The sequence below is a fragment of the Peromyscus eremicus genome, chromosome 6 (genome assembly GCF_949786415.1).
Source record: "Peromyscus eremicus chromosome 6, PerEre_H2_v1, whole genome shotgun sequence".
In the NCBI taxonomy this organism is placed as follows: Eukaryota; Metazoa; Chordata; class Mammalia; order Rodentia; family Cricetidae; genus Peromyscus; species Peromyscus eremicus.
The window spans coordinates 92,712,009-92,733,971 of record NC_081421.1 but is presented as its reverse complement, the minus strand read 5'-3'; the positions used below and the strand labels follow the sequence as shown (position 1 = coordinate 92,733,971).

General features: G+C 44.5%; 1 protein-coding gene across 2 annotated transcripts; it reads left to right on the top strand.

Annotated features, from left to right (window-relative positions):
- The first annotated feature begins 84 nt into the window (after positions 1-84).
- Positions 85-13,666, top strand: Rwdd3 (RWD domain containing 3). Of its 2 annotated transcripts, XM_059266169.1 has the most exons (4): positions 95-253; positions 10,226-10,713; positions 12,987-13,102; positions 13,201-13,666. In XM_059266169.1, the coding sequence occupies exons 1-4, from the start codon at positions 169-171 to the stop codon at positions 13,322-13,324; spliced, it is 813 nt and encodes a 270-aa protein (XP_059122152.1). In that variant the 5' UTR covers positions 95-168; the 3' UTR covers positions 13,325-13,666. The 2 variants fall into 2 exon arrangements, with proteins under 2 accessions (XP_059122153.1, XP_059122152.1); XM_059266170.1 differs by lacking the exon at positions 13,201-13,666 and having other exon boundaries at positions 85-253; positions 10,226-10,666; positions 12,987-13,063.
- Positions 13,667-21,963: the final 8,297 nt, after the last annotated feature.

Sequence of the window (21,963 nt, the reverse complement as noted above, 5' to 3'; positions counted from 1 at the left end):
CGGAGCTTCGGGCACTCGCCCCGCCCCTAAACCCGCCCATTTCCCCGCCCTCCGCCCCACCCACTCCGCCGCCAGCCCTGCTGTGAGGCCGCGGCGCCCCCCAGTGGCCGTGGGCTCGCTCTGCTCCCGGTGGCGGCGGAAGCGGCTTCGGGTGCTGGGCACGCGGATATGGCGGAGGCAGTGCAGCAGGAGCTGTCGGCGCTGGCCGCGATTTTCTGCGGGCCTCACGAGTGGGAGATGTTGAGCTGTTCAGGTGAATACCCTGTCTCCCACCCCGCGGCCTCGGCGGGCAGCCGGGCGGGCAGCCGGGGGCGGGGGGGGGGGACCCGGAGTCACGTGGCCGAGGGCCGGCGTGGGAGCCGAGTGGAGGGGCGCGGCCTGTGCTCGCAGTGCCCTCCCCTGGACTCGCCCTCCGCCTCCTCTGGGCTCTCCCCTATACTAAACTGCCCTCTTCATGGGAATCCAGCGCCCCCAAATCCTCAGTGCCTCCTACAAGCACTTGTGCATTGCGTCCTTGACACCACTAAGCTGTGTTTTCTGGGCCCCGGGAACAGTGCCAGCCACCCCGAAGGCCGTCAGCAAACACTTGTTGGGGTGGGTGAATGTTTGGATTCTCCAGAGTTGATGGCCTTAAAAAAATTTTTTTTTGTTTTGTTTTTAATTTTAGAAAATATTTTTACTTTTATGTTTTCCAGGCTGCTCAAAAGGGGCAGCCAATTCTAGACTCTGCTGGACTTGTTAACCATGCCGCCCGCATTCCTGGATGCCTTCTTCCCTTCTAATGTAGGCGGGGCGTCTGACCTCTCCTCTGGGTGCTTATGGTCTGTAAAGCTTTTTACTTATTAAAAAAAAAAATAGCGAAAACTTACTTCATTCTTGATTTCCGTTAAGGAACTCCCCTCCTCCCACACACTTGTAAATTAAAAATTTGTGTGTGTGTGTGTGTATGTGTGTTTTGCCTGCCTTATATATGTGTACCATGTGTATAAGGAGGCCAGAAGAGGACATTTAGGAGATGGGAGTTAAGAGAGGGTTGTGAGCTGTGCTATATGGGTGCTGGGAACTGAACCCCGGCCTCTGGAAGAACAGCCAGTGCTCTCCAGCGCCCCCAGATTTCCCCTTTTGGGAAAGTGTGTTGATGCAGATGATGCTCACTCTCCCATTAGCTGTCAAATATGTCATCTACGTGTTGGGGACAGTAGGCGCTATCCTTCTACGGTTACAATGTAACTACTATTGAAATTGCCTTTCTGACCATAAATTGGTTTACCTCTAAGAAGATGGTGTGAAATGTGCTAGACCTAAGGAAGCTCTATCTATGATTAAGAGGGCTTCGGGTTTCCATATGGTTAAGTTATTGCCACCCTAGGAGTTGGCCCCCTTTCTTTTGTGCCTTCTTGCACGCACCCATCTACAAATGTTCATGGTGCTCTGTGATGGCCCAGGTACTATGAACCTCCTGGAAAAATGGAGCTGCTTTCTTTTTTAGTGTCTAGACCAGTCTTACATCTTTTTGAAACTTCCTTAAAATCCCTATAAAAGGATTTATCACAGGGATTTGCCACCCTGTTCTGATTGGGTAGCAGTCCTAACTGGTTACCGTCTCCTCTGTCCCCACAGTTCTCTTTATTGAGAGTTGCTTCTATCTGAGGTAGATATTTAAAGACACTGTGTCTTTGAGTTCTTGTATCATGGCTTGCTTGTAAATATCTGGGAGAAGTGAACCTGTCATGTCCCATGACATCTTAATAAAATGGTGGTGGTTCGCATTATGAGTTCATGGGTAACCATGAAATACTGCTGCTAGGTCAGAGAAAACCCCAAAAAGTAAGTGCTGAGAGAGAGAGAGAGTGGGTTTTTAATATTGAGAACACTGTGGCCCTTTATCTGCTGTTAAATTGAGCATGACTTTCAAGCCATGCCTCCTAATTAATTTAATTCAGTGTTCTGGCATCAATAAGTAATTGAATTATAAAAGAATTCGGTGTAACAACTTAGGACATTTTGTTACAAGAAGGTTCACTGGAGAGTAGAACAATTCGGCAATTGAAATCGGGATGTTTGATGCTCACAGCTGGGAACTGTGAACAAGGTAAGGGCTTTATCAGAGCAGAACAAGTGTAGCAGGTTGTGTGGCTACCACTCACACTGTCAGTGGCGGTCTGGGTTTGAGGGTGTAACTTTGTACCCCATTATTTCTTTCTTGGCCTCCACCAAATAAGTTTCTCCTGTCTCCAGTGGAATTCGGAGAATAATGCAGGGGGGCCTGCATTTCTCTGTAAGACCGTCCAGGAAGGCTCAGGCTGACCTAAGGGACAGCTCTTAAGGTCTTGAATTGAAAAGGCTTGAACAAGTGGGTTCAGTTTAGTAGGGATTAATTTATGTTAAGAACTTGAGGGACTCTATTCACATTCTGGCCACTCAGATGATAGGGGAAGTTCCCAGGAAGAGGCACTGTGTTTTACAATCTCTTAGGGGTACAAATCGTGTAAACACCATATTCCTAGCTGTGGGAGAAGAGTGAGGAGTGACCAAATCAGCGATATTCTGTCCCTCTCCATCCCGTGTGTTAGCCCAGGTGCCAAGTTTGATGTGGTCACCCGACACCTTCCTGATTTGATGAGAGGTTTTCTTAGCTCCAGTTTTCATTGAAGATCACTGATGATCAGAATAAGCTCCTCAGGGGTGGGCTTTACACTGTGTCACGTTTCTCTGTAACGATGGGGCTGGTGCGGGAAAAGTTATTAGTGTTGAGAAAGAACAGTGTGAGCATCCAGAACAAAGGTATGGGTGGGATCCCGCTCATACTCAAAACAATTGAGTGGTGGTGGTGATGGAGGGGTTCACATTCCCTTCATGTGTGCATGTGTGTGGTGGTTGAAAGAAAATGACCCCCAAGGGAGTGGCACTATTTGGAGGTGTGGCCTTTTTTGAGTAGGTATAGTTTTGTTGGAGGAAGTGTGCTATTGTGGAGGTGGGCTTTGAGGTCTCCTGTGTGTGTGTGTGTGTGTGTGTGTGTGTGTGTGTGTGTGTGTATGTGTGTGTATGTATGCTCAAGCCACGCCCAGTGAGAGTCTATTTCCTGTTGCCTGCATATCAACATGTAGCAGCTACCTCTCCAGCACCATGTCTGCCTGCATGCTGCCATGTCCTGCCATGATGATAATGGACTGAACCTCTGAACTGTAAGCGAGCCACCCCAATGGGATGTTTCTTTTGTAATGCTGTGGTCATGGTGTCTCTTCACAGCAATAGAAACCCTAAGACAATGTGCCAGGGCCCTTCTGATGCAGGTGGAGCTGGTGTTGTCCCTTTTCCTGGTGAAGTCATGGAGAGCACATTGCTGTGATCAGTGTTCATTATTCATGGAGTTGCAGTTGGGAAACAGTCTCACAGACTTAAAGGTTGCCGAATAAGAGGACTAGGAACCCAGCATCACATAATGGGCTTGCAGTAGCTTCCAAGTGGGTTTTTGTGTTTCCTTAACAAGATGGTCAGATTGGATTGCACCCTCTTGCAAAATCGTTACAGTAACACATTGACCTGGTTGTCATCTGCTGATTGTCAGGGCTGAGCTCACCTCTGAAGCCCACACAGCCTTGACCTTCACTGCCAAAGGATGGGAGTGCCACCTTCACCTTCCATTCTTTTAGTTGTTCTTTTCCTTCTATAAGGACATTTAAACCATGTGAAAATCTAGCTGAAGCATAAAACAAGCATTTATTCATGCATGTTTGTGGTGAGTGCCTGGGAGCAGAGGCAAAGAAAATGCCGGTCTCTTGAAGTATGAAGAGTGTGTAGGAGGCTTTGGAGTGTTTTTGTGTGCAAGGTCTTTGAGGCTATGTGAAAATAGGAAAAAAGAAAGCAAGTACAGAGAACGTGAGCTGGATATGGTTTGTAAATGGTTTCTCGGTGAGTGCTAAGTAAACCCCGAAGAACTCCTTCTCATGTATTTCGTTTACTTTTCCCGGCGTCACTGTGATGGGACTGTGTGTCTCTCATGTGTCGTAGGCGATGAAGCAGAGAGAAACTTCTGGAATAGAATTGGGGTGGAATCTGGGGTCTAACTCAGTTGCTGTAGTTCAGACTTGTGTCATCTTTGGTGTGTTGGAAACATGATTTCTTTTGTGTGTCTGTAGGAAGGGTTAAGGTTTGATTGTCTTAATACAGAGCCTGCCTATGTAGCCCACTCTGGCCACAAATTCTAGATCCTCCTGCCTCAGCCTCCTCAGTTCTGGTAGTATAAATGTGCCTGGGCTAGGAAGGGTAAGATTTGAGTGTCTTTCAGTTTGGGTTGTAGTTATAACATCGACATTGTTCAAGGCAGAGTAACTTGTGGAAGTAGTGAATGTGGATATGAACTTGAAGAAGGCTTAGACCAGGTAAAAACAGCCTTGGTCTTAGGAAAATTTTACTTTGGTAGGGTGAGCATGAGTTCTTTAGGATGTAGGCTTATTGAGAATATGTTTGTGAGTTAATAGCTGTCCTGGAGTCGGGGACAGGGGCAAAGATTAGCATCAGATGTACAGTTATTTCTCTGTTATCTGTTCTCTTGCTAAACTGTTAATAAGTTTAACCCCAAAGCAGATAATGACTATAAAGTAGAACAATTTTCTTTTTTTGTTAGGAAAAGAAATAAAAAGAAAACAAAAACAGTTGAGAAAATGAATTTTAAAGAGATTCTGTGAACTTTTTTTCTCCCATCACACTTGACATCAGAATGGGGTCTGTTCAGGTCTTCTCAGGTTCTCAGGCAAATGGCGCCATGTGTGCAGCCTCAGTTAGTCTGCAGTTCCAGTGTGTGGGGGGCAGACGCTGGCCAGGGAGGAACTAGGAAGATGACGACTCCTTAGTGTTGAGAGTCAAAGCCATTTTTCTTCTGAGTGTGTAAGTAGAGGTCTCCTTCCCCAGTTTTCTGAAGGGAGGACTAGTGTGCTCTGCTCTCATTGCTACGGTTTGCTGACTGGGACCAGAGACTAACAGAAAGACAAGGGAAACTTGGTAAAGATTTGCCTGGCCTCTCACGTTTTCCCTGGGCTGCCCCTCACTTCCTGCCATGCACTGGGCTGGGACATGCTGGCGCCCCTGGAGCAGAGCAACCGTACCACAGTAGCTCCCGTGGCTGCTGCAGCCAGTCCTCACACGTGGCACCGACATTCAGGTCAGAAGTCCAGAATCAAGTTGTTGGAAGCGATGCTCGTGGCTGTGTCCAAGCCCCTGGGGAGTTGGCTTGCCGGCCTTTCTCAGCCTCCTTGCTGTATACCTGTGCTGCATCACTGAGGGTTCTCTTCCTTACTACCAAACCCTAAGCAGAGCTTCATGTCCCAATGGATCTGTTTCTTTCTTCCCCGATAAAATCTCCATCTCTATCTGCCCCTCCCCCATTTTAAGGACACTGAGGATGATGTTTTTCAGTAATTCAGGACAATTTCCCCATGCCAGCATCCTTACTCATGTCTGCAAAGGCCCTTTGGCATGCAGGGGAGTTATACTCACAGGTTCAGGGGAACTGGGTGCATTCACTCTTAGGTCTGTTACTTAGCATGCCACAGGTCCAAGGACTTCTGCACTCATGGGATACATGGTTATAAGCCAATGGCATAGATTTAAGGCCATATAACCATAAAATTTGTTTCTTATTAAACCCATTTTGGGATGGCAATATTACTCTTCAGAAACAAAGTTGGAGAAAAAGTTAATTTGGTTTAAGTATAATAATTTTGGATCTGAAAATACCATAATAAGTTCAGAGTATGATGGACATCATAAGATCACTATTAGAGGGGTACAGTGGTGGGAAAAACTCAATGATTTGCTACAAGGACTTATAGGACTCAGGAAATCTGTTAAACTCAGTTCCATTTTGTTATATATTAGCGGGCAGGTGGGGGCGGGCCGGGATCAGTGAAGAGAATACAGGAGAATCCATGAGCAAGCTTCTGGGGATGTGATCCTTGGGTAGACTTGTACAAGCATGCCAATTCTTACAGCAGCACGGAATGATGGTCTGTGAGAAGTGTTGTCAACTGGGAAAGGGCACCTTTTCCTGCACAATAGCAGTTACGAGCTGATTAGTAATGTTTGAGAACGAAGCTTCAAAGAACAGCGATGTTAGTGGCCTGGGACACTAAGATGTCATCTTTATCAGGGCGCTCATAGGCACACACACTTGTATAGCTGACTTCAACCTTAGAACAAGAAGATTCATGACAGTCCCATGGTTAAGCATAAATCATTCAGCAGGTCTGGGACCAAAGCCCCCAAGCATACAAAACACACTTACCAGGTGGAATATTTTAAGGATTCAGGCTCATCTTTCCATAGGTAGCCATGGACCAGTCCTGAAGATAGGCCTTGTCTGGGAGTGTGCAGAGTTTAAGCAATCCAGACCTACTAAGTTCTCCCCATTCTTCATAGCGTTTTAGAGGTCATAGGTCATATTTGAGAATAACACTTCAGAAAGAAATGGCGTCAGAAGTGATAGTTTAAGCAGTCACGGGGAGGCTGGTTTATGAGAAAATGGAATTGGTGGTTAGAATTATATTTTATGGAGATTGATGATGAAGGGGTGGAGAGAGAGATGGATCTGAAGCTTTTTGTGGAATTAGCAGCACTAGGTTTTTGCTGTGTTTGGGTTTGTTTTTTAGAACATTTTCTAAGTGAGGGAAAGAGGCAGGGAGGGTTAGGAAATGCACAAGAAGTTATAGTGATTAGAACAAAACAGGGAGGGTGGTAGGATTGGCTGTGGAAGAAAGACACTTCTTTCTCAGAGAGAAGAAGGAGCGAGCAATAAGGTAAAAGGTCGATTGAGCCAAGTGATTGAGCAGCTCAGCGGCGCAGCTTCTGGGCCAGGGCAGCATCCCTGGCTGCAGCAGTGAGGAGACAGCACCCTCAAGTGGCTGTAGACAGTACTGCTCACTGCACACCCAGCATGTGTGCAGACAGCACCCTCAAGTGGCTGTAGACAGTACTGCTCACTGCACACCCAGCATGTGTGCGTAGATTCTCCTGGTTCTGCATCTCATGGTGTACTGTGAGCAGATACCGCAGAAGAAAATGGCAGAGAACAAGGGGTTATTCTGGCTCATGGTGGGGGAAGCGTGGCAGCGGGAAGGGCTCCCAGCTGTGGCAGCGGGAGCAGAGATCACACAGGACGTGGGGCCAGACTAGAAGCTTCAAGGCCCTTGCCACAGAGACCCACTTCTTCCAGCAGGGCCCCACCTTCCTAAAGTTCCACAACTTTCCAAAACAGCACCACCCACTGGAGACCAAGTGTGCAAACAGATGAGCGTGTGGTGTGCATTTTACATCCCAACTGTAATGCACGAGATAGTGAGCAGGTTGGGTGTACGTGCATAGCTGCACACCATGGGTCTTTGTCACAGCTGAGGGACACTGAACTTAAGAACCCCACAGTCAGTACATTTACCTTGATTTAAGCCTTAAAGGGTACCAAAATACCTTGATAAACACCACAAAAATTTGTAGAAATTTAATGTTTCTGTGCATCTGGTAAAAACATTTAATAAAAAATAACCCTTCCAGTTTTATGAAAATTCTAGAATTTTTCTCATTGTCTTAAAAGAATATGCTATCTTTGTGTGCTTTCTGACCCAGAGGAAAGCCTTTCTAACTTCCAAGGCTGTTTGAGCAAAGGTAGCAATATCCCACAGACACTGAGAGAGACGATGGGGGAACTATCTTGTAACACACACACACACACACACACTTAAAACTGGGTGTGGTGGCTCATGCCTTTAATCCCAGCACTTGGGAGGCAGCCTGTTCACATAGTGAGCTCCAGGCTAGCCAGGACAATTTAGAGAGACTCTGTCTTAAAAACAAAACAAAACAAACAAACAAACAAAACCACAAAGCAAACCAAAAACAAAACAAAAATCCTGAAAAAATAAAAAGAAAGAAAAAAGAAACTTTATACTCATGTATCTCTAAGTGAAGGCTTTGCAGGTATAGAAGTCCAGGAAGATCTGTCTACTCTTTATGTCATGTTTTGAAACACTGGACTGAGCCACTGTGACAGATCTGTGTCTTACCCATTGTTTTCCCAACAGCACAGTGTGTGGGGGTAGACCTGTGCCCGATGGGTGCTTGTTGAGTGACGAATGAATGAAGATCTTTAAAGATTCTGTCCCCTCTTTGAGAGAGGATGCAGGCTTACGGGGTGATTACTGATGAGTTTGTTCAGTCTGGTGATCCTGTGTCATTTGCAGGTCCACAACAGCCCTACACAGCAAAAGATATTAACTGACTTGATATTTTGGGAGCCTATTTTGACAGTAAAATATGTCTTTAAAAGATGAACCCAATGAAAGGAAAGAGAGCCTTGGAGCTGGTGAGATGGGTCACTGGGCAGAGGTGCTTGCATATGGGTCTGACAAACCCAAGTTCAATCCCAGAATCCTCCCAGACAAAACTGAAGACCTGAGTTGTTCTCTGACCTACACACATGCCAATGATAATAGTATAATTAATAGTAGGAGAAGAAAGGAAAGAGGAACGAAGTGTAGGACGAATTGCTAAACGGTCTTATTAATAAAAACCTGGAGCCAGATAATAGGGGTGAGAAACTGAGAGATCAGGGAATAGGACAAGCCACAGCCAACCTCACTTCACCAACTCCTCAGCCTCCAGAGAGACCTACTTCCTGTATACCCACACCTATATGCCTTTCTGTTCTACATCTCACTTCCTCTCTCTACCCAGCTACATCATTTCCTCTTCTTATACAGCTCTGTCACTTCCTATCTGTCTGTACAGACCTCCAGACCTTTATGGTTAACTAGTGTTGGAATTTAAGGCATGTGCCACCACACCTGGCTCTGTTCCCAGTGTGGTCTTGAACTCACAGAGATCCGGATGGATCTCTGCCTCTTGAATGCTAGGATTAAAGGCACGCGCTAACATTGCCTGACTTCTATGTTTGATATAATGGCTGGCTTTTTCCTCTGATCCTCAGATAAGCTTTATTAGGGTGCACAATATATTGGGGGACACAATATATCACCACAACAAAGATATTTGAAGAGTGTGATAGGTTTCAGAAGCATATATACTGTTAGGTTTAGAAGTTTTTTTTTTAAATAGTATATACATTAAATATGTAAAAGAAAAGATTATATGATCTTTGGAATGGTTACTGGCTGTGATTCTGGATGATGTCTCAACACAGTAGTTTCTTGTAGTTGGTATTTGCATCCATTAACGAAAAGCTGTAACAGATGTGCATGGTCCTGTATGAATCTGTGTAACAATGGCTTTTATATGCTATTGGCATCAGATGGCTAAGACGCGATTTTAATGTTCTGTTAGGGTCTTTAAAATGGGGGATGGATTCAGGTCTCAATAGCCGAGGCTGTGAAGCAGCCATCCAGATAAAGGGTCTGGCTGCTTCTGTGCTGAGAAATAGAACAGGGGCACATGGGAAAAAGGCAGAGCCTCACAGCCAGCATCTGGACCCAGCTCCCTTCCCCACTCTCTGATCTGGGCGCTTCTGCCCCCTGCAGAATGAATTAGCCTGACACTTTATCAACTTTTTGGAAAGTGGGGTGAAGTGATGTGGAACACATTAGAGTGGTGAAGCCGAGCAAATCTGAAAGAGAGCAGAATATTTCATCTCATCTCCTAGGTGTGCTTCCGCACTTCTCAGGGAGCCCCAGAGGCTAAATGGGTGTCTCCGCTGTTTCAGTTCATCTTGCTGCCTTCACGTTACACTGATAGGAAAGTGAGTGTGTCCACTCACTTTCAGTATTACGTCCATCCACCAGTTTCTCATAACCATGCCACACCCAGGGCTCCATGTGACTTACCATAAGTAACTTCGAGTGGACTTCTCTGTATATATATTTTCTGTACACATTACTGCTCCATTGAACACCTGTAAGAATTGTTTCATGATTTTCATAATTATCAGTGAAATATGGCTAGAAGGAAATGAATCAGAACTACTTTTTTTGATAACTTAATAAAAAACAGTTGATAAAGAGTGTAAATTGCAAGTAGGTTTGCGTGGTGCTGTTCATATGTGTTTATGGCTGGGGAAATGACCTGTAAGTCATGGCTTTCTTTGCATTATATGTCTCTTCATAAAATAACTCAATTTTCCCGTGAGAAATAAATTGAGATTTAAAAGGGAAATTTTAACTGATCAGTATTCCATTGAGATTGAATTATGTACAGCTAATAATTATTTTTGGATGTCTTCCAGAGACAGATGGGGCTGTATTTAGAATTCACACAACAGCTGAAGGACTTGTGGGTGAGGATGTGCCCTTAGAGCTGGTGTTCCATTTACCAGCTGGTTACCCTTTGTGTCTACCCGGCGTCTCGGTTAGCTCTGAACATCTGACCAGGGCTCAGTGTGCTACCGTGAAGGAGAAGGTACTTGAAGAAGCCAGAAAGCTTCTGTCAGAGCCTATGATTCACGAGCTGGTTCTCTGGATTCAAGAGAATCTCCGACATGTCCTCAGCCAACCAGAGACTTGGAGCAGCAGTGAGCAGTGTCCTGGGCCAGAAAGCCCGGCTGTGGATGACGGGTTGTGGATAACTCTTTTGCATTTAGATCACATGAGAGCAAGGACTAGATACGTCAAGACCGTGGAGAAGTGGGCTTCGGAGTTAAGGCTGACAGGAAGACTGATGTTCGTGGGCAGAACAATACTGCTTCTACTGCAAGGAGACAGGAGCAGCATCAAGGTGCCAGAAAACTGAATGTACACTATGTGTCCGCTCCCTTCCGCCAAGCCTGGGGTATCTCTAAGTGTGTTTTATAGCAGTGTGGGAGAGGAAGCATGGTGTTTCTGCTTTACCCATTACCGTGTTAAGTGGTACTTTGGTGTTATTTTCTTTTAAGTTCTTTACTTTTTATTTATTTGTTTTATGTGCATGGGTGTTCTGTCTGCATGTTTGTCTGAGTATCACTTGTGTGCCTGGTGCTCACAGAGGCCAGAAGAAGGTGTTGGATTCCCTGGGACTGAAGTTGCAGATGGCTGTGAGCTGCCATGTGGGAGCTGGGAATTGAACTCTGCAAGAGTAGCCATGCTCTTAACCACTGAGTCATTTCTCTAGCCAACCCCCTAGTTCTTCGTAAAAATGAATATCTAGTTCCTACAACAGCCATAAACTTGCAAAGTAAGTATAAGATTATAAATATTTATTATGTTGTAAATATTATGCCACTTAAAGCAGTAGTTTTAAAAAAATATTCATTTGTATTTTTTTAATGTGTGTGGGTGTTTTGCCTGTGGACCATGTATGTGCAGTACCTGAGGAAGCCAGAAGGGGGTGTAGGCTCCCTTGGAACCAGAGTCACAGGCCGCTATTAGCTGCCATTTGGGTACTGAGAATCAATCAAACCCAGGTCCTCTGAAAGAGCACTGAGTGCTCTTAACCTCTGAGCTCTCTCCAGCACCAGCACCAGTTTTTAAAAAAGTCCCGTGACGTGTATTTGTTTTGTATTAATGATAACCTGCAACTGTATAAATGAGCACTAAAAGCTCGTACATATTAATTTTTCCATAGCTCAGCACAGCAGGAAGTCTGTTTGTGAGTAGTCTGCAGAATTCCTAACTTGCAGGCACTTAAAAGTGCACCCTGACCCTTTAGCATTGTGCCGTGGTGTAGGAAGGCTTGTCCCTTACAGCGGAGAGCCGGCCTCTGTGGAAGCAGGGTGCTTAGGACTGTCAGCCTGTCACCTCTTCCCCGACTTCTTTCCACCTGGCTTGTCTCAGCAGCTGCTTTCAAAGCCGTCATCTTCAGACTTCCAAGCTCTCAACCCAAAGCCCCCTAGCCTGTTCTGTGAGGAGCTAGACAAGGAAACCTGCTTATTATGTTTTAAACCTTAAAAGAGCTACAGATCACTTAGTAAGTCTTTCGCTGTCAGAATGGGTCAGGCACAGTTACAGAAGATTTTATTTAAAACAGATTTAACAGGAACAGCCTGTGATCTTAAAGCTTTGCAGAATAACAGCCCCAAGTTTTTCCAAGGTGGCTTCATACCCTAAACCTCCTTTGACATTTGCTTAACCAGATCCATGCTGGGTTCTTGCATAGATAAAGAAAGAAGGCAGATTTAGCCTCTAGCCTGCAGTGGGGCCTGGCCAAGGAACCACAGATTTTGAGGGAATCTGTATGTATCTAAGAACGTTGTTCCTTTAGGATAACACACTAGCTGACAAAAATGGCTACAAGGTTCCTTGCTCACATTTGCCTAAGACTCTGGTTGTCTGTGACCGGCTCGGGCACATTAGGATAAATGCAGTGTTTTACAGTCATTATTCAGACAGAGTCATGAGTTACTGACATGTGTTTGTTCTTATGACTACAACTGCACTAGTTCAGAGAAATAATTTTTTTATAGCTTTCTCTAAAATGTCATTTTACATGGATTTCTCTGTTAAATTTGTTTATCGGATTGTGTACTAGGGTCAGGAGTGTCCAGGTGCATTTCTAGGTGGGCAGGAGGTGGTGTGTGCCGGATGGCCCCGTTCTGGCCGGCTTGGTGATACCAGTGGTGCCGTTACTGTGCGGCGGTGTTCCATGCTCCGCAAGGCAGCCAGTCCTGGAAGTGCTGTGTCTGCTCCTTCATTCCCAAGTCCCAGCTTCACCAGGAAGTGGATCCTGTTATATCCGGTTGTGTGGAGTCCTTATCTAAGGCAGAGTTTGAGCTTAAATAACTGGTTTAAATAACTGCATTAAACAGCTTTTTATTTACTTATTGAGAGTTTAAATAACCCACTCTGGTAGCTGTCCAGTCCAGATTTAAAGGGGAACACTTTGTTGTTACTGCTCTTTACACCTGTGTTCAGCAGAACAGTGTTCATCCACCTTGTAAAGACACCATGTAACTCTCTTACTGCTCCAGTCTGAGAACGTTTGAGCAGGAAAATGCTTGTGGGTTATGGCTCCTTTAGAACAGGACTGTGCCGTTCAGAGTCAGCTCTGCATTTACCATACTGATTATCGTTTAGGAGTACTTGATTCTTCAGAAAACCTCCAAAGTAGATGTGGACTCAAGTGGAAAGAAGTGCAAAGAGAAAATGATTAGTGTACTGTCTGAAACAAAAGTACAAACGGAACACAAAAGGTATAATTTAGTACTATTGCAGATGCAAAAGCAACTGAATGGGTAATTATCCTCTGACAAATCTCCGCATATTCATGAGCTTCTCTTGTATAATGCAGGTTTCTGGCGTTTGAAGTCAAGGAGTATTCAACACTGGAGGAGTTACAAAAGGAATTTGAAACTGCAGGGCTTGGGGAGCTCTTCTCAGAGTGTGTACTTGGGCTGGTAAAACGAAGTGAATGACGGGAACTGTTGGTAAACCAGCCGCTTTGTGGTTGATTTTCACTGCCTTCGGGGCGGGGCTCATAGGAGTAGTCACAAGAGAGCAATTTCAAGTTTCTCTGTAGCAAAATCATTCTCATTTCAGGAAGAAAGCGAGTTCTGTTTTATGGAATATTAAACATGAAAAGACCCCGTGTAGTCTAATGTTGGCTAGGAAAGACCGGCTTCAATAGGTGGGATTATCTGAAGGAGAAATAAAACATCACGGCGGTAAATGAGCTGTTGTTTTCCTATAGACAGTTTGTTTAGAAGGCTGCAATTTTCAGGCTAATTTTCTTGTAATTAAATGATTTCTTAAAGTGATTTGTTTTCATGTTTACTTTCTCATGTTTACATTTTGGGCATTTAATCATGATTCCTCCCCATTCCGCTTATTATGTCTAATGTTTTAAGTTGAATGCTGGGAAACATCAAACACCAGTTCCTTGGTGCAGTTGTATAAATCGCTGGATTAAATACAGAACAAAGAAGTTTTCCAGAACCCAGGTCCTTTCTAGGGTTCCAGGATGCCATGGTACGGCTAGCTGTAAGACTGTATAGTAAGTTTAAATTAAAATTCTTATTTGAAAAGATAATTTCTGGTTTTGCAAGGCAAACGTGTTCTGTTGAACCTGGTTTGCTGGATAGGAACAAAAACAAAAACACAAAAACTACAGCTATTAATTTTCATTGTGAAATCTTTCAAATAATGATAAAATACATTATTATTCTGACTGAGGGAGATAAACTTGCAAAATAATCATTTGTATTAAAATTTATAATGAAAAGTAAGAGGGCCCTTGGGTCTGAGAAGGCTGTTTACATACATAAAGCCACCTGAGCTTCTGAAGTGAGAGGCTGAGATGTGGAGGAAAGGCCAGGGGCACCACTGTCCCTGCACCCTGTGGAGACAGGTGCCACCATAACGTTGTAGTTGGTGATGCGGTACTCTGAGCACAGGCACATGCGTGCATGAGCATGTATGTAGGTGCGTGTGGAGGCCAGAGGTCAATGTCGGATGCCTTCCTCAATTGCTCTCTAGTCTTTCTTTTTTATTTTATTTTTATTTTATTCTCTGTGTAGTCCTGGCTGTCCTGGAACTCACACTGGAGACCAGGCTGGCCTCGAACTCAGAGATCTGCCTGCTTCTACCTCCCAAATGCTGGGATTAAAGGCGTGTGCCACCACTTCATGGCTGCTATTTTATTCTTTTTAATTAGAAAAAAAACATGTAATTTTGCTTTTTGTATATGGGTGTTTTGCCTGCCCATGTACCACATGTATGCACTGCCTAAGGAGGCCAAAAGTGGGTTGGATTATCTGGAACTGGAGTCACAGATGATTGTGGGCCTAGGAAAAGAACCCAGGTCCTCTGGAAGAACAGCCAACACTCTTAACCACTGACCCATCTCTCCAGCTCTTCTTACTTTTTGAGACAGAGTCTGTCACTGAACTTGGAGCTCACTGTTTTGCCTAGTCTTGGGGTTACAGGTGTGTGCCTCTGTCTCCACCCCAGTCTTGGGGTTACAGGTGTGTGCCTCTGTCTCCACCCCAGTCTTGGGGTTACAGGTGTGTGCCTCTGTCCCCACCCCAGTCTTGGGGTGACAGGTGTGTGCCTCTGTCTCCACCCCAGTCTTGGGGTGACAGGTGTGTGCCTCTGTCTCCACTGCAGTCTTGGGGTTACAAGTGTGTGCCTCTGTCTCCACGGCAGTCTTGGGGTTACAGGTGAGTGCCACTGTGCCAGGCTTTTGCCTTAGTGTTAGGGATTTGAGTGGAGGCTCTCGTATTTGCACACCAGCACTTTACTTACCGAGTCCCCTTCCTAGCTCCATGAGGAATGGTTCTTGGCACTGCTTTTCTGTGATTGTGGTGGTTGTCTTAGTTAGAGTTTCTATTGCTGTGAAGAGACACCGTGACCATGGCAACTCTTACAAAGAAATCGTTTAATTGAGGCTGGCTTACAGTTTCAGAGGCTCAGTTCATCGTCATCATGACGGGGAGCATGGCTGGAGCTGAGAGTGCCACATCTTGCAGGCAACAGGAAATCGACTGACTGTTACTCTGAGGGAAGCTGGAGAAAAAGACTTCAGAGCCCGCCCCCACAGTGACACACTTCCTCCAACAAGGCCACACTCCTAATAGTGCCATTCCCTTTGGGGGCCATGTTCTTTCAAACCACCACAGTGGTTCAGTGTGACTGTCTTGCTTTCTTCTACTGTTATTACACTGTGTTCCCCCAGTGATCGTCTTATGGACTCCGTCAACCAGAGGTGAGTTTCGGTTTCTTAGTCATGCACCAGGGTGTTTACTTTCTTCTTGAAGCATTGTCAAATCAGTCAGACTGTCCCGGGAGAAGAACGTGTGACAAGTTGCAGGTACCCCACTTGGGTGCTGAAGTGAGAAGGGTTCTAAGATCCAGGCTGGCCACTATTAGCCTTTTACTTGGTTTACAGTGATTTTAGTGAACATTAAAACAGGGCAGAAACCAGAACTGAGAATCCTGTGCACATGGTGGAGCTGAACTGAAGGGACTGTAATACAGTCCCACTGAAGGTCATTGTCATCAGGACTGTAGCCGAAACAGAGGGAGGTTGGGTTTGAGCTTTATCACAGCAGAACGTCTGGTCCTCCGTCTCACATGACTCTTCTCTGCTGAAATGCCACCTGTCCCATGCTTTATGGCACATTGTTAAAGTTTTATCTTCAGCGTTCTCTCTGTACCCCTTAAACAGGGCTTGGGCAACAATGAGTCTTTCTACTTCATTATGTTTCTTATGCAAACAGTATTAGTTATTACTTTCTTATGTATTTATGTCTAAATCTTTCACAAATACATTCACATCCAGAATGGAATATGACATTTTGACAGTGCTTGAGAAATTAAACTTGACTTTGGGATAAAAGAAAGTTTTAAATTATGTACCAAGAAGCTGTAAGAGTCTCTTTGGATTTTCTATTTTGTTAAGTTGTGTGTGTGTGTGTGTGTGTGTGTGTGTGTATGTATGTATGTATGTATGTATATGTGTGGATGTACTTGTGCTGCAGTGTGCAGGTGGAGTCAGAGGACAACTTGCAGAGGTTGGCTGTCCACCTCCATTATAAGGGTCAAGTAGTTAGGGTGGACGACAAGAGCCTTCCCTGCTGTGTCATCTCAGTGGCTCTGCTCTTGCTCTAGAGCAGTGGTTCTCAGCCTGTGGGTCAGAACCCCAACAAACCTCTGTCTCCCAGGAATATTTATAATTTATAACAGCGGCAAAATTACAGTTTTGAAGAAGCAGCGAAAATGATTTCATGGTTGGGGGTCACCACAACATGAACTGTGTTAGAGGGTTGGTTGCAGCATTAGGAAGGTTGAGAACCAGGGCTTTAGAGGAAAAGAATCTTAATTGTTTGCACTGATATTTTTTCTCAAAGTCTGCAGCTGCCCTTTCAGTGTGCTAAGCTTAAGCTAACATCTGATTACTTTTTTCTTTTCTTTTTTGTTTTTCTTTTCTTCTTGATACAAGGTCTCTTTTATGTAGCCCGGGATGTTCTGGACCTTGCTGTGTAGACCAGGCTATTCTTGAATTTACAGAGCTCTACCTGCCTCTGCCTCCAGTATGCTAGGATTAAAGACATAGACCACTATACCTGGTGACTTAGGATTTCTTAAGAACAAACCAGCTTCTCATAGAAGAAAATTAAAAGCAACATCAAACATTTCCAAATTCTCACATTCAAAAGACAAACTGCTGGGAGGAAAGAGGAACTCCTGTATAGTGAACTTGGATACCTTAGCTAGTTTGGAAGAGTTGGTAGAGGTTGATTTTTTTTTTTTTTTTTTGCCAGTTTGAAGACTTAGGAATTAAGAATTTGAGCTATGGGGAAGAGAGGAGGTAGGAACTGAGACTAGGGCTCCTGAAGGACTGCTTAGGAGGAAGGGTAAACCCAGTGAAGCAGTTGGCCTAGCAACAGCTAAGCTTGGAGCATTCTGATTAGCTCTAGGAGATCTTAGACCTTGAACTTGGGCTAAGGAGGTCTGAAATTCTAAAGCTCTCAAGTCCGCTGAATCTTCTTTGGGGAAATATCTTTCTTATAATCCTCAAATTTTATCTATGAATTATTCCAAAATTCAGTGTCCAGCAAGTAATGCAAGGTAACTGGGTACACCTAGAAACAAGCAACAGGCTTAGAGGTAGAAGAGAAAAACACCAAGAGTTCATGGGATGGTATGAGTAGGGTTTCTATTGCTGTGAAGAGACACTGTGACCATGGCAACTCCTATAAAAAGAAACATTTACTTGGGGTGCTACACAGTTCAGAGGGTCAGTCCATTATCATGGTGGGATGTGGCTGTGTGAAGGTAGACATGGTGCTGGAGAAGTAGGTGAGAGTCCTACATTTTACAGGCAACAGGAAGTGGTCTGTCACACTGAGGGAAGCTTGAGCAAAAGAGGCCTCAAAGCCTGCCTCCACAGTGACATTTCCTCCAACAAGGCCACACCTACACCAACAAGGCCACACCTCCTAATTGTGCCACTCCTTTTGGGGGCTGTTTTCTTTCAAACCACCACAGATGGTTAGTTTTTGTCTACATGAAGTTAGACATACCTGGGAAGAGAGAATCTCAATTAAGGATTTTCTCTATCAGATTGGCCTGTTACCATGTCTGTGGGGGCATTTTATTGATTACTAATTGATGTAGTAAGGCCAAGCCTTTTGGGGGAGGCATCATTCTAGGTAGGTGAGCCTGGGCTGTAAAAAACAGGTAGCTGAGAAAGCCGTGGGAAGCAAGCCAATAAGCAGGTTCCTCCATGGTCTCTGATTCAGTTTCTTCCTTGAGTTCCTGCTTTGGTTTCCCTGATGACAGACTATAAACCATAAGGCAAATAAACCCTTCCCAAGTACCTTTGATCAGTGTTTTTTTTTTTTTTTTTCAAGACAGGGTTTCTCTGGAGCCTGTCCTGCCTCTGTCTCCCGAGTGCTGAGATTAAAGGCATACGCCACCACTGCCCGGCTTGATCAGTGTTTTATCACAGCAACAAAAGCAAGCTAATACAGCTGGGTCATCAGTGAAGTCCCTTTAGGAAATCAAATGAGTCTAGGTCCTTCAAGCAGAGTGTCTTTAAGGTAGATATTGGTCATGGATGAGAAACACTGGAAAAGCCAAGGGGAGGGGAAGTGAGGCTGGATGTGAGGAGCGTGGTACACTCAGTTTAGAAATCCCTAACCAGTGCACTGTCCAGTTTTAGCCACCAAGCATCCTACACATCCTTCTATGCAGCCTTAAATTTCTGCTCAGCCATACATTTTATTTGTTTATATATATTTGAATATATAAATGTATTTATGCTTCTAACTATTTTTTTGGACACAAAATTCTCACCTTCTTATCCCCCAAAGGGAGACACAAAGTCTTAACAGCTACTGTTATCTTTATTAGAGTTAATTCTTCTGGGCTTATTTGTAATCCCTCCTCAATATTCTGTAATGCTAACCATAAAGATCATTACCACCAACACTTTTAGCATAAAGTGACAGGGCATGTGGATTTGGAAAGTGTAGTTACTACCACACAGATACACAGTACAAGCAGTGGAGAGAACTTGGGTAATTTCCTTGTACTGTGGTTGATACTTGTAACTTATTTGAGTTTTTTCTTCAGTAGCCAGGATCTTCATTCTGGAAGAGTGAGTCCTTCATAGTTGAGTTGCTTACAAACTCTCACTGTTAAATTGGAGAGTTTGACAAGGCAACCTAGAGAACACCTCGGTTCCTCACAGCCCTTGTTGACCCCAATGTGTAGCAGCAAGCTGATCTCCCCATAACAATCTCACTAGTCACCCCAGCCAGTACAAGGACCTTTCTCTGTGGTTTAGTGACTTAGAGAGCCCAATATATAATTGTCAGTCTTAGCTTTCAGTTTACTTAAACCGTTTTATATGCTCTAGTAGAAACATTTTTGATAATAATAAGAAATTCTGTGAGAGAGTTACTAACTGTAATACTGGAAACATTTAGTCTTATTTTTATCCCTTGAGTCCTGGCTCTATGTCCTGAAGGAGGAGTGGGTGAGATATCAGTTTTTGATGACTGGCACTTTTAATGTATAGGCTATACATTTTGTATGACAGGATCTTGTCCTCGTCCTGCCCCAGTGACCAAGTCTGTGTAGGTTATTATATTGCTCTTTTAAGTTAAACACTTAAAGGTGGGTGGTTTGCTATCTGGAAAGACCTATGAATTTGACAGTCATGTCTCATTGCTACATCGTTTTTGTTGGGAAATGAGTCCCTCATTTGTCAAGTGCATTCTCATTTGTGAGGGAAACCAAGTCTATAAGATTGTATTTGATGATACTACAGGAAGGGACTTAAGGTTCAACCGTGATGCTTTTTCCTGACTGTCAGCTTGATTGGATCTCAAATCAAGGAAGGGACATGCCTCTGAGATTGATGATGGAATTTCCAGGAAGGATTAGCTGAGGGGAACCCCAGCCCCTCTAGTGGGCAGCACCTTCTAGTGATGGCCCAGAAAAAAAGTGGTGTGAGGAGAAAGCAGGGCTGTTGGCTTGCCTGCCTCCACTCCTTGCTGGTGAGTACAGCGGTCCACCAGCCTTTACTGACATCAGAACTCAGCTTCCTTGGCCTTCCCAGGAGCCATGATTCTCCAGGCCTTCAGAAGCAGTCTGGGAAATGCTGAGACATTTGCCTTCTTGGACTGATCCAGCCTTAGGATTTAAATCAAGGTCATGACCTCATCTTGAAATTATCCTTCTTCAAAGGGGGAGGGCCAGCAAGATGGCTGTTTGCAGACAACCATTGTTGAACTACCCAGTACCTATTGTGTAAGCCAGTTGAGTAAATCCCCTTTTATAATATATTCATTCTTTTGGTTCTGTTCCTCTAGAGAACCTAACACATAGAAGAATTATCTATGTGTAGTTGCTGAGCCTTGCATTATAGAAGGAAGCCGATGTAGGTCAGTAGTAACTAGGTAGCTGTGGTTCCCAGGAAGTGAGGCCTCCTTGGTACCTCAGCTTTTATTCCTCACAGGTTAGGCACTCAGGAGTGACAGGAGCAAGTTTAAGTTGGTGAAAGAAACATGATGTTGTTCCTTCATGTGCTGTGGGATGGTCTGTATGTCAAGTGTGTTGCTGATTGGTCAGTAAATAAATCACTGATTGGCCATTGGCTAGGCAGGAAGTATAGGTGGGACAAGGAGAAGAATGCTGGGAAGTGGAAGGCTGAGAGGGAGACACTGCCAGCCGCCACCATGACAAGCCGCATGTGAAGATCCCGGTAAGCCACGAGCCACGTGGCAAGGTATAGATTTATAGAAATGGATTAATTTAAGATATAAGAACAGTTAGCAAGAAGCCTACAACAGCCATACAGTTTGTAAGCAATATAAGTCTCTGTGTTTATTTGGTTGGGTCTGAGTGGCTGTGGGACTGGCGGGTGAGAGAGATTTGTTCTGACTGTGGGCCAGGCAGGAAAACTCAAGCTACAAATGGCGCCCAACATGGGGCAAGAGTTTCCACCTAAAACCTGAGTAAAAAGATTCTAAAATGGAGCTAAAACAGCTCCTAGTTGTCTCTTTCAAGCTAGCGGCAGCCTGCGTGTTTGAGCTACTATGGCGGGTTCCTGGCATGCACGTTCGACCTGCAGTATGGCGGGAATGAGGCCTCTGCAAGTGGCACATTAAGCTGTGTGGTGGATTTAGCCTTTGCTAGTACAAAACAAAAAAAGAGGTTTCTGGGCTACACGCTGCTTGGATAAAAACATATACCCACGATAGTTCCCAGAGCCGGTGTTAAAGTACCACAGCCATGTTGGGAAGCTGAGGTAGGCACAGCCAGCAGCCACAGCTGCTGCAGTTTAAGGCAATAGACTCACAATAAGACAGATTCAGATGTAATAGTTTACAATGTGTGTAAAAATGTACGTAGGCTTAAAAGAGAAAGAAAAAGGAATATATACAGTTATATAAAGAAATAAATAGTTTTTAAAAATAGAGTCTTTAAAGAGACTGTAGCTAGAGTTTTCCTGCCTGGCCCACAGTCAGGACAAACCTCTCTCACCTGCCAGCCCCACAGCCCCTCAGACCCAACCAAGTAAACACAGAGACTTATATTGGTTTCAAACTGTATGGCCGTGGCAGGCTTCTTGCTAACTTTTTCTTACAGCTTAAATTAATCCATTTCCTTTAATCTATACCTTGCCACATGGCTCGTGGCTTACCGGCATCTTCACAAGCTGTTTGTCATCGTGGCGGCTGGCAGTGTCTCTCTGACTCAGCCTTCCACTTCCCAGCTTTATTCTCCTCCTTGCCCCGCCTATACTTCCTGCCTAGCCAACGGCCAATCAGTGTTTTATTGATTAATCAGCAACACATTTGCCATACATCCCACAGCAAGAGACAGTAAAGGTAGTATAAAAATAAGCCACGTAAAAATGGATATTACACAGAGAATCTGGATTGTGTTGTCTTTGGGATTTTTAACTGCAGAAAAACATTTGATTGTAAAAGCTGTTGAGTTATGCCAAAATGTATATTTTAAAGCTACCTTGACTTCAAAATTTGGATATAAGGATATGTTGCTTTGGAAAGGAGACTCTGCTTTTGTTTCCACAGAAAGC

Coding starts and splice junctions, on each gene's coding strand:
- Rwdd3 (XM_059266169.1), top strand. CDS start 169: ATGGCGGAGGCAGTGCAGCAGGAGCTGTCGGCGCTGGCCGCGATTTTC. Junction 254..10,225: donor GGAGATGTTGAGCTGTTCAG/GTGAATACCCTG, acceptor GATGTCTTCCAG/AGACAGATGGGGCTGTATTT. Junction 10,714..12,986: donor GAGACAGGAGCAGCATCAAG/GTGCCAGAAAAC, acceptor ATTATCGTTTAG/GAGTACTTGATTCTTCAGAA.